At 37.5% G+C, this 12961-nt stretch overlaps 1 protein-coding gene across 1 annotated transcript in view; it reads left to right on the forward strand.

The window, feature by feature from the left end:
- Positions 1-12961, forward strand: part of Hsd17b4 (hydroxysteroid (17-beta) dehydrogenase 4) — a 95840-nt gene that overhangs the window by 456 nt on the left and 82423 nt on the right. The window contains exon 2 of the mRNA XM_005376550.2: positions 3861-3914. Within this exon, the coding sequence (XP_005376607.1) occupies positions 3861-3914 (54 nt within the window). The remainder of the gene's footprint in view (positions 1-3860; positions 3915-12961) is intronic.

Raw genomic sequence — 12961 nt, forward strand, 5'->3', positions numbered from 1 at the left:
GAGGAGGACCCGGAGGGCGCGGCCGGCCGGCCTCCCCGTGGGGTGTGCGCGCGCGGCGGACGAGCGGGAGTCCGTGGGCAGAGGGCGGCGGGCTGCGGGGTGAAGAACTGCGTCGCAGAGGCGTGTCGGAAGGGGGCCCGCCGGCGAGGGAGGTGCCAGGTCGTCCCGCGGGTCAAGGGAACCCACTGGGGACTTGTTACGTGAAATAGGCCCATTTCGAGGGCAGAGCATTGCACCGCTCGCCCCACACAGATGCTCGCGGTGAGAGCTGGGAGCTGCTTCCGCCGGAGAGTGACCCTCCAGCCTCGGAGCGCGGGGCGCGCTGGACCTGGGAGGCCCTCAGTGCACGAATTCGAGTTACATCTTAAAAGTCACCCGCAGTGCAGTTCTGCGGGCTGACTCGTGTACTTTCACAACTCTGCTGATAAAATGAATTCTTAGGCTGCCATGTACTCATAGCTATAGTCGTCCTAATGATGTTTTTGAGCAAATGTTTTGTGTACATTTTGCTTTTGAGGAAATGATGTGATGTACTCAGTGTTTTAACTTATTTTGACAGTAACTGACTATGTATGTTTCATATCAGGACCAGGTACACACAGCGCGCGCACTGCCCCCCACGCACATATACTTTATCTGTATTCAAAGTAAGTTCATGATCCAGTACAAAGTAAATTCAGTGCACTCTGAAAATTTGTCTTATCTCATTAATAAATGCTAATTGCACTGCACCAAATTGACATTGTAAGAAGTTAATGAGTCATCGACTAGATAATTATGACCTTAGCACCTTTTCATAAATTTGCTGAGTTCTGTTTGATGCATTCAGAGTGGATGAAATACTAAAATTATTGGGTGATATATTCTAGTTTTGGAAAACTTATGTTTTGGATTTTTTTGGGAAAACTTAGTTTCTCCTACTAATTATCTCAGTGATAATTTATCTCACTTTATTATTTTTTCTCAAGTGCTGGGGATTGAATCCAGGGCCGTGCCCATGTTAGGCAAGTGGTCTTACCTCTGAGCTGTATCTGCAGCCTCTTGTATTTTTTTGAAACAGGGTCTTGCTAAATTGCCCAGTGGGACTTGAACTTTTTAACCTTCTGTCTCTGTTTTTTGTATACTTGTTTATCAATTGATTGAAATTATCAATAGAAACAAAAATTATCAATGAAATATATCAGTTAAATTTTTAAAAATGTATGCGTTTTATGATTTAAAGATCTAAATATTAAAACAGAAACACTAGATCTATTGGAGGAGAAAATAGGTGGAAGTCTTGAAGACATAAGGGTAGGTAGAGAGTTCGTGAACAAAAACCAGACTGCTCGGGAAATATTTAAAAGAATCAGCAACTGGGATCTCATCTTATTGAAAAGTTTTTGCACATCAAAAGAAACCAACAGGGTGAAAAGAAAACCCACGAATTGGGAAAAAGTTTTAGCCAACTGTTCCTCAGCTAAAGGACTCCTGTCTAGAACATATAAAGAATTAAAAAAAATCAGGCCCCCAAAATTTAAAGACCCAATCCAAAAATAGGCATCTGAGATGAATACACACTTCTCACATGAAGAAATAGAAATGGCAAATAAATACATGAAAAATGTTCAGCATTATTAGTCATTTGAGAAATGCAAATTAAAACAACACTGAGATTCCATCTCACCCCAGAAAAAAATGGCTCTCATCAAGAAGTCAACCAGTAACAAATATTGGAGGGGATGTGGGGAAAAAGGAACTCTTCTCTGCTGTTGGTGGGAGTGTAGACTGGTGCAGCCACTGTGGAAATCAGTCTGAAGATTCCTCAGTCAGTAAACTGGGGTTAGATAGAGGTCCCATTCAACCCAGCTGTTCCCCTCCTGGGTATTTTTCCAGAAGAACTGAAAACATACCACAGCGATATATGTGGGCTCATGTTTATAGTAGCATGACTTGTAATAGCTAAATCTTGTAAACAACCCAGATGCCCATCAACTGAGGAATGGATAAAAAAGATGTGATATTTTTATACAATGGAGTGTTACTCAGCTATAAAGAAAGATAAACTAGAGGTTTTATAGGTAAATGGATGCAACTAGAGACCATACTCATTAGTGAAATAAATCAGATTCACATGTGTAAACATCATATTTCTTCCGTACTATAAGAATCTGAATTAGTAAATACAATCTGAAAGCTACAGTAGATATTGTGAAAGGGAAAAGAAACTGCTCAAATAGGAAGGAGCAACTAGGATGAAGGAGGGGAGAGGGAAAAGAAGAAGGAAAAATATGTATATGTATACACAGGATAGCTAGGATAATTGTAGTACTAATATCTTGGTTTATTGAAAGGAAGTGTAAATGTGTAATTGATCAACCTTGCATGCCTATATCTGGTGATATGTGCAACTATTTTGAAGATGACATTGTGTAGTATAACAACCATTGTTAATACCCTATCATCATGTTTTGAAATTCTGTATTATTTTTCTCTGTGCTGTTTAGTTTATATATTTGTTTTTGTTATTTTGGTTTTTTTTTTAAATGAAAAACAAAATTTACATGTGTATATAAGCATAGCTGGAATAGGTGTATTGCTGATGTCTGCTTTATTGAAAGGAACAGTCAATGCTTAAAATTTTCTTTTTTCTTGACCTATTTTGCATGCTTGAATCTGGTAATCACAGTGACTGATCTGAAAACAACAATGTGCAGTAGAAGAACCATTGTTGAACTCCTACCATCTTGTATGGTGAAGCTCTGCATCATTTCCAATTTTTTTTTTATTACTTGTTACTGTTTTTAATTGTTTGATCAGTGTTACATTCTTCTGTCTGGTGGACTGAGCAACTTCGTTGAGGATAATAGTATGTCATGTAGCAACCATTGTTAATGCCTGTCATTTTGTTTTGAGGTCATGTATTGTTTTTGTTTTTGTGTTGATTTGATTTTGTCTTCATTTTTAAAAAAATTTTTAAAATAAAAAAATTTTTAAAAAAGTATACATTTTAAAACAATACAAAAATAAGTCTTTACTCTAGCTGCTAGAAAAACAGTTCTATTCCCCAAAGACACTCATTACCAGTGTCGTATATTCTTCCTGAGATATTCTAAATTACAGCATATTATTGTAAAACATATGTAAAAGGTGTGTATGTGTGTACCTACACCGTTTTGATTATGTATTTTTGTATTTATATTGTGTTTAGCTTTGAATAAATTGAACTTTTTTGTATTTGGTATTGTATAGTTAAGATTCAGGGCAGGATACAGAATTCACTAGATAGTTAAGCAGAAAACTAATGCAGGCAAGTAAATTTTAGCCAGTCCTGGAATGACTTCCAACATTGGTAGAGTACCCAGAACCTTTGAGGTTGTCATTGACACACTGTCAGAGCCCCGCTGGTCACAGAACATCAGGAAGGTGAGGTGTGAAAGCTGTCATTTAGGGTTTAAGAAGCTGGATCAGTAAGTTACCTCTACTGTTTTTAATACCTAGGAAGTTTCAGTAAAATCAGTTTTTTACCAACAGTAATAATCAGAATTACAGTAAGATCGTTTCTGCCTCATTTCCACTATCTAAGTTTTGTGGAACTCTTATAGTGGAATGCTGTTCACATCTGGCATTCTAGTAGATAGAATGGTGGAGGTGGGAAAATGTAGTTTTAAACTTTCTAATCTCAAAGTAGAAGAGATGAAGTAGAATTGGGAATATCATTGAAGACTACTATTGTACTATAAGTAATTGCTCACGTATTATTTTAAAATGGTGATTGAGTTGAGTGGTCCAAAATAATTATACTGACATTTCCTTTGACAGTTTTCTCTTTTCTTCTCTTTTGTGTTGTATTGTTTTGTTTTGTTTCCTTTTCTTTTCAGGACTGGGCCGAGCTTATGCCCTGGCTTTTGCGGAAAGAGGAGCATCAGTTATTGGTAAGTTGGTGTATTTTTTTTGTTGTTGTTTTTAAGACAGACTCCTTCTGTAGTTTAGGCTGGCCTTGAACTCTTGGAGATCCTCTTGCCTCAGCCTCCCAAGTGCTGGGATCATAGGCATGTGCCACCACACCCAGGATATTTTTCTTTTTAATCAGCAGCTGGTAACTAAAATATAGTCTTCAAGAGCTACTTTTGTCTTTCTATTAAAGAATTTGTCAAAGTTTAATTTCACATGAATTTTTACTTTTGTTTGCAAATTTTTCCGTCACCCTTAAGGTTGATGGAATTTCTGATTATAGATTTGATAAAGAAAAGCAAGCAAGCATTGTGTAAGAGGGAATTCTTGATTTTAGTGGTGTGGGCTATATGTTTTTGAGATAGACCACTTGCCTATTGATGCAGGATCAAAGAATCTCTGTAAATTTATTGGTAAATGTTAGAAATAATTGGATTTTGAGAATTGAAAGTTTGGTGTTAGGGAATCAAAAGTATGGGTTTCTTCTCTCTTTCATTAAATATTTTTCAATTAAAAGCATACATATTTGTAGGACATAATAATCACATTCCTAGTAGGGATTTGGTATGTGTACATAACATATCACATTCCCTCCTTTTAATCTTACTTCCTTTCCTTCCCACTCCCTCCCTCCATTTCTCGGTTCCTTTCCCATTTGTGAAAGATCTGTCTCATTATTTCCTATTGTCTATCTTTTATTTTGCTCTTTATATATTTTTTGGGTTTTTCATATGAGTAAAATCATGCAGCGTTCAACCTTGTGTGTGTGATTTATTTCACTTCACATTATGGTCTCAGGGTGCATCCATTTTTATACAAATAACTGAAGTTTGCCCTTTATGGTGGAGTAGTGCCATGGTGTGTTAAGTGCCACATTTTGTGGCACTTCATCTGTTGGTGGCATGTAGGTTGCTTACTGACTTACATAAGTTTCAGTGTTATGGTGGAGGAGTCAGTTCTAAGATACGTATTGAAAAAATCTCCAGTGTGGGATTTTAGTAATCTAAATAGTTAGGACTGGCTGATTATTTGGCAGTTGGTGTGGACACAGTTTGTCCATATCCATGCCTTTATGGGGAATGAGTGCTAAGTGCTGGGTGGGTAGGTGGGTGGGGGTGTAGGGCAAACTTTAGGGCATAATACGTATTAGCATTTTCTTGTGGTGAAATTTTCCACTTACAGAGATCTAATTACAGCTTTCCTACATCTTACTAAGGATACAGAGAAACAAATTTCCCTCAGTTTGTTATAGAGAGAGGTATAAAGAGACTAAGTGCATAGTCAGGTTTCCTCAGCAGCACATTGGAGATCCTTTTTGTCCTTGTGTGGAGATAGAGCTTATCTTTCTGAAAGGCACACAAAGCCTTTGGATGTTCTTTAAGATCATAGCTGCTGTTTGCTGATCCAGTGGGCTTATGGTGAGGACACGTTTTGACATTGTAATACTTGTTTTTTTTTTGACATTGCAATATTTGAATAGGGATGGTGTATTTCAGATCTCTGTATCAGATTTTCCCAAGAATATTTCATGCTGGGTGCCCAAAGATGTATATTGTTACTGTTGTTTAAGTTTTATTTAGTTATTAATATTTTCACCTTAAAATTAATACGCTTTACCATATCCTGTCCTCTCAGTTTTTGTAACTGCAAGGATCTTGTTTGAACTTTTTCTAAGATTGAATACATTTCTATTTTTTCTTTTGTTTTTTTTTTTTTTTTGGTTTTTCTCCGGTACCGGGAACCGAACTCATGACGTTGCGCTTGCCAGGCAGGCGCTTTGCCCCTGAGCTAAATCCCCAGCCCCTATTTTTTCTTTTGTTTTGACTAAGATAAAGACAAAGTTTAAAGGTTGTGTCATAGAAATTTTCATAGCTACGTGTGTTTGTGTGTACCAGATTTTCTTTGTTTTTATATTTGAATTTGTTAAATTCAGATGAAAATGTGCAGGGACAACATGTCTGTTTATTCTCTGATTACCTTGTGATAAAGATGTTGTTATAGTGAATACTTGCCAAAAGTCCAAGAAGGCAGAAAAAAAAATTTGTTAAACTGGCAAAAGACCAGGGTTTAATTTGGTACCGGGAATTAAGCCAAAAGGTGCCTACTACTCAGCTGTATCCCTAAACCTTTTAATTTTATTTTGAGACAGGGTTTCACCTAGATGGCCAGGCTTGCCATCTTCCTGGTCAGCTGGTATTATAGTGTGTGTTACTATGGCTACCTGAAATTGAATCTGCAGAACTTCTGATGGGGCTGGGCACTGTGAACCTGATTTTGAGGAAAAAGTTATCTATGTCACCGCCATTTTGGAACATGGCGCTCTGCGGCTTTCTTCTCAAAGCAAAGTGTTTCACCTTTGCAGGTTTTGCTGCTGCAGATGGTGGAGACTTGCTGCTCCCAGTGATGTCTGCAGGCCGTCTCCTTCTCAGCAGTGCAGATCTCCTCAGCTCTATCTTTACAGTCCACAGCTTTACAGTAGCTTCCTTTCTGGCCAAACTCACATTTTAAATAGTCCTGCTGGGCTCTTTGCCCTTGATTCTCAACATAAATCTGACTCAAAGCCCCAACAACAGCCATGCCACTGCCCAACATTTGACTGCCTTGAAGTTTCTTCTGCCAGATTAATTAGTCTGCTGTCCTTAATCTTAGTCTCAGGCAAAATCTCTGGACACAAGCAAAATGCAGACAAACTTTCTGCTAAGCCATAATATAGATCCTCTGGAGTCCAAGAGCCAATGCAGTGCTTTCCGGCAGAAACCTCCCAAGCCTGGTCTTTACTGGCTGGATTTCTATCAGCCTTCTGGTCTTCTGAGCTCTGACCAGAATCTTCCATACAGAACAGCTCTACTCTTTCAGGTGACATCTCTGAACCTTTCTATATTCTTCCCACATGCTATTCCCAAAGGCTTTTGAACCACATGGTCAGGTATAGTCACAGCAATGACTCTACTTCTCTGGTACCAAATTCTGTCTTAGTTACTTTTCTCTTGTTGCTGAGAAAATATACCTGATGCCCAAAATCAAGGAAGGAAAGGTTTATTTTGCTCACAGTTTGTGGAGGTTTCAGTCCATAACCAACTGGCTCCAAGGCAAGGTGGCACATGGCAGAAGCAATAGTTCATGGTGGCAGAAAACAGCAAAAAATCAACAGAGTGAAAAGTGAGGAGCAGCAGAGACCAAGCCCCTTTCCTTCCCTTATATTGTATGCAGGTTGCCTACCCCAGGGTGGGTGTAACACTCACACCCATAGTCCCAAACATTTTTTTTGTAAGAAGGGCAGAAAGTTATTTACTCTTGAAGTAACATCTTTGGGTAAATTAACTTATGATCCTATGAAGTAAGATTGATGTGATGTTTTTTCTGGGTTGCAGTTACACAATTCTGGCAATGCCCAGTCTTACATTCTCATGGACTGTTGCCAGAGCCTGCATTTTTAACCACTGTGTGATGCTGCCAGCTGAATGCTGCATGCCAGCGGGGAATGTCTATTGAACTAGGTTAAGGTTCAGATCCTGACTCTGTGCCTAGTTATGTGACCTCTGTGTTTGTAGCTTTTTTCCCTATCCACTAGAACTATGGTGAGGTTAAATTACATAAAAATTAGAGACTTTTGTAAAGGGAAGGGGAAAGAACTGTTGCTCCTGCTTACCATGTTCTGGGCACTGTGCTCAAAAACTACATAAGTCAGTTCATCAGTGAGGCTGAAGTCTTGTTCCCTCAGGGACCACCTCAGTCCCCTTATTTAAAGCATGTTTCTCCTCTTGATACTTAAAGAAAAAGGGCTGTTGTAGGCACCAGTGTATTCTCTGTGAGTATAAGCATAGTATTTTGCTTAGTAATCAGGGATTGTGCTGGTTGATTGGGTACTTAAACTTACATAACACAAGGAGAAATACTGAAAGAAAGCACACATGGAGTCCACCTTACAATGAATGAGCCATATATGCAACACCCAGGTCTCCCTTAAATGTGTTCATGACAGTCACCAACACAGGTTTGAATTGCTTTAAAATAGCGGTTAGCTATTTATCCCTTTTAAAGCCTATTAAAAAAAAAACAATAAAGTTAATGGACATAGCATTAATTGGATTCATTTATTAATCCAAAAAATCAAAGAAGTATTTCTTGAGTATCTGTTACGGGGTAAGCACTGTTCTGGGTGCTGGGAGATTACAATAGGAATTAGACAAGGTCTCTACTTTTGTGGAACTTTTAGGGGGCAATTGAAAGACAGGCGATAAAATGTGTATTTGTTTAAAATAATGCAGGAATGCTATAAAAAAGTTGGAATGGGCAGGTTGGAAAATGCTGAAGACAGACTTGAGGGAAGACCTGCAGGAAGGGAAAGAGTGTACCTAGAGAACTGGAGCAGGAGAGTGCCTGGCAGAAAGAACAGCTGAGGAGGAGCTGACATTGTGTATTTCAGGGTACCAAGAAGGGCCTTGTGGCTGGACAGCATGAGGTCAGTGAAGGGAACAGAAGTGAGAGATGAGAGCAGACAGATTGCAGGAGGTTTGAATGACAGTATTCCTTCCAGTAGTCATGCTGAGACTTAGTCCTCATTGTGGCAGTATTGAGATGTAACCTTGAGAGGGCATCAGCACCTGCACAAAAGGGTCACTGTTGAAGTGCCCTCTCGCCCTTCCTTCCATTCCACCATGCGAGGTGATAACATTTCTTCACTCTGGCATATGGCAACCAGACTGCATCTTGGAAGCAGAGAACAGCCATCACCAAACAATCATTTTTGGATAGCCCAGTCTATGAAGTAAGATTGACATGACTTTTTCTGTGCTGCAGTTATATAATGACTGGCAGTGTTGAATCTTACATTCCCATGGACTGATGTCAGAACTGTGAAAATAGTTTTTTATTGTTTATAAAATCACATAGTGGTATTTTGTTATACCTCATGCAAGTGGATGAAAGGACCTAATGTAAGGTGTTGCTTTCTGAACTGCTACCACATTTTGGAGTCCTTCAGATACTTTGATACATTTATGGTCATTCTGGGAAAGATTCTTCCTGAATCAAGATGCTTGTATCTTTCTACCAAAGAGTAAAAACAGTGTGACAACCAGTGTTTTTGTTTCTTTAGCTGTCAAGTAGGTTAAGGGTAAACCTGACAAGGCCCTCAACAACTCCTAGCCTATGCCTCCAGTATGCCCGTTTTTCTCTGATGTGACATCTTGTTAAAATTTCCTTTCTGTCATAGTATTGTTGCACACGTATTTAAAAAAATAATTTCCAGTAGCAGTCGGAATATGAAGATAATACAAGTAAAAAGATTTCTATTGGTACCACACAGCTCTGTAATCAGTGAAAGTTTTTGTTTTTGGTGCTAGAGATTGAATCTATGGGCTTCTGTATGAATGCTAAGCATACACTCTATATTGGAACTAACACTTATTCCCCAAAGAAATGATTATTTTTGAGGAATGGGCAATATTGAGCATTGAACCCAGGACCTCACACATGCTAGGCAAATAGGCTCTACCATTGAGCTATATCTCCATCCTTGAAATGAATCTTAATATTTTTTGCTACTGGAAACTATTAAAATGGGAGGAAAATGTGTCAAGGATAGAAAATAGGAATGCATGGTTATGTGTCAAGAAAATAGTTAACAGAAGGTACCTGTAGGAGAGAGTTAGGTAGGAGTAAGGGTAAAAAAGTTCTTTTTGAGTTCACATAGTTTGAATTTCCTTGAAAGCATTATTAAAAAAGACTCCAAAAAATAAATACATTCATAATGTAATGTTGTATCTTTCATCCTTGTGTATACTTCTTGTATTACTCAGTATAAAGGTATCACGTAATCACTACATATGAAAGTTTCTCTGATTTTGTAGAATTGGAAGCACCATTTTAGTTTGAAATAAAAAGCAGTTTTTGATATGTCATTGGTAAAGATATGATTTAGTTGGTGACAGATCTTTGAATTGATGAGTATGAAAATTAATGTGTGTAGGTAATTATAGAACACTCTCAAAATGTAAAGTATTATATAACATTACTCTTGGTAGGGAAGTGAGAAGTTCAAAGTTGATATGTAGTTGGTCATGGTGTTGCGTGCCTATAATCCCAGCACTCTGGAGGCTAAGGCAGGAGGATGTAAATTCAAGGTCAGCCTGGGATCCATAGCCAGACTCTGTCTCAAAAACCAAACTGAAATAAAAAAAGAAATTTCTGTATATACTATGACAAAAAGAAAGAACTGCCTGCCCATGGTAAATTAAAGCATTAAAGGGAATGCAGACTACATAGTGTTTCAGCAAGGTACTGACATCCCGTAAAGACTGCCTTACTTCAGCAGTGTTCTGCAGATAGCCTGTAGACATGCTAAGATTGGAAGCAGAAGGTACCTGGAGGCAGTTCCAGTGACCTAGGCACAGCATGACAGAAAGGGAAGGAAGTGAGAATAGTGAATTCTTTAAAAGAACTGGCAGCCCCTCACTGCATCAGCTTTTATCTGAAGGACCCTAAGCACCCAGCACAATGCTGGATCAGAGTGGGGACTCAATAAGCATTTTGAAGCCAATGAAATTGGTAGTGAGACAAGATGTCTCAGGATACCTGCTTTTTAGAAGTAGAAGAGAAAGTGACTGGAAGAAGTCTTAGCAGTAGAGAAGTGACACTGAGAATGGGGACACTTCTAGGGAGATGGTATTGGATTTGCTTTTCATTTTTTTGTGCAAAGGTAAATTATATTCTTTTAGCGAGTTTAGTAGTCCTGATACTAGGAGATCCAAAGCATGTTTCTTAATATAGTATTTAGAGCCAGTAGTCAAGAGAATTCTAGGGTGAAAGAGAAGAAAACCCCCTTCTCAGAATAAAAAGCCGTATAGCAAATAGAATTATTGAAGTCAGAAAACTTAATCTGGTTGATGTAATAAAACACTGTAAAACATTGCCTGTATCTTTACATATAAAAGACATTTACAGATTATCAGAAAAAATATTGGGGCTGGGGATTTAGCTCAGTGTCACAGCGCCTGCCTGGCAAGTGCAAGGTTGTGAGTTCGATTCCTGGTACCGGAAAACAAACAAATAAAAAAACCCAAAAAACCTCCCAAATTATCAGAAAGACAAACACCCAGATAAAACAAGTAAAACAAGAAAACCAGAAATATAAATGGCCAGTATACCTATGAAAATAAAATGTTACTTTATTGGTGCTCAAAGAAATGTAAATTAAATCAGTGAGCTACAATTTATGATTACAGGTATTTGTATTACTGAAAAGTACTGTAATGTGGGGAAACAGGCATTCTCACAAACATATGGGTCTCTTTTCAGGCTATCTGTGCTTGATAATTTGTACTTCCTGTTTAGGTATCCAGTTACCTACTTAAAGAATGCTTTTGATAGGACCCAAGTGTATTTTGGGATTTCCTGGGTCACTACATTTCCAATATAATTTTATTTAATCAAACTTCAGGATAGATTTTAGGAAAAAGCTTCTGTAGTATTTAATAGCTTAGCCATGCCACTAATTTATTTAAAATGGCAGAAATAGGGGAAAATTTAAAAAAAAATTTAAGAAACCTACCTTCTTGATTATAAGTTGGATTTTGTACGGAGAATTTACAAGTATGTCACACTTTGGAATACTTTGATGGTTTCAGTTGAAAATATTTTTTCCTTGACTAACATAATGTAACAAGTGTACTTCCTATTTTCATGGAGTAGCTGGTTTATATTTTTGTCTACCTCCTCCCCTCAAATGTGATTTTATTTTTCTGAGCAGAAATGATTAAGTCCTTTTTAAAATGAAAAAAAATATTAAGTATAGTATTAGAGGAGCAGAATGTTATTGTAGTAGGTCTGGGTTGTAGTCTAAGTTTTGCCATTTCATGTAATCTAGGAGCCTGGAGTTAGGACCCAACCTTTTCCAAACTTTTTTCACCTGTGCAAGCGGAAACACTTGTTCCTGCCAGTATCTTGAAAAGCTGTATAAATATTAAATGCGTCACTGTTCCTAGTGGCTCATTGAAAATGTGAAGTAAACACCTGTTAGCAGAGGTTGGTGGTACCATTATTATTATTACTGTAATTTTAGTCGTACATTGCAGTATAACAGTGTCACATAGTGTGAATGTATTTTCCATAACTGCAAAAATTCTTTTTAACATTGTTGGTATCCAAGTCCTTGAGCTGGAAACTGGTGCTTTTCTAATATTAATCCCTGTGATTTATAGCTCTAGTGATACTGGGATGATTGAATGTGTCAGAGGTTAATTTAGTACTGTCTAATGTAGAAACTTGTTTTGAATAAGTCCATTCTGATACTACTTACACATTATTGTCCTCAACAGATTATTTATCCAGGCTTCAGTGCCTGTTTGGTTGCACTTTGTAAAATTTCCACTTGGGGGTAGTATTTTATTGCAAAATTGAGCAGCTTTTCACTTCAATGGTGTATTTGCCAATTTGATTTTTAAATTTCCTGTGCTTATTTAAAAAGTCATAAAAGATAAAAGATAAATGTTGTTAAATGTTTTAAAAATCTTGATTTTTTAAAAACCTGGTTGTTTCTTGTCATGTGAATACAGTAATTGCATGGAAGTAAACAGTTAATAGTGCTTTAGTCTTTTGAGAATCTACTATTTCATCTTTTGAAGGAAAATGTAAGGCACACACAATATGTTATTTTGTGTCTCTGCAGAATTACTTTTAATAAGGTTGTTAATATATTTTTAGGAAAAATATATCCCATTCTACATTTTAAAAAACCCATTTCTTTTTTTTTTTTTAAATTTTAAAAATAAAAGGAGGAAAACATTAACAGACGGACAACCTTTTACAAAATAGCAAAAGAACAGTACAGACAATACTGAGTTACAAAGTGGTAGGAAATTAACAATGCTTGTTGTATTACATACTGATATCTTCAAAGTGGTTTCTCATGAAAACAGATAGAGAAGTGCAATATTGATCAATCAAGGACTCACTGACAGTTTCTTTCAGCAAAGAAACAGAAGACAGTAGAACAACTATGTTAACTATCCTGTATGTACATACATAC

Source organism: Chinchilla lanigera, unplaced genomic scaffold (assembly GCF_000276665.1).
Source record: "Chinchilla lanigera isolate Chin_1 unplaced genomic scaffold, ChiLan1.0 scaffold00007, whole genome shotgun sequence".
NCBI classification, from domain to species: domain Eukaryota; kingdom Metazoa; phylum Chordata; class Mammalia; order Rodentia; family Chinchillidae; genus Chinchilla; species Chinchilla lanigera.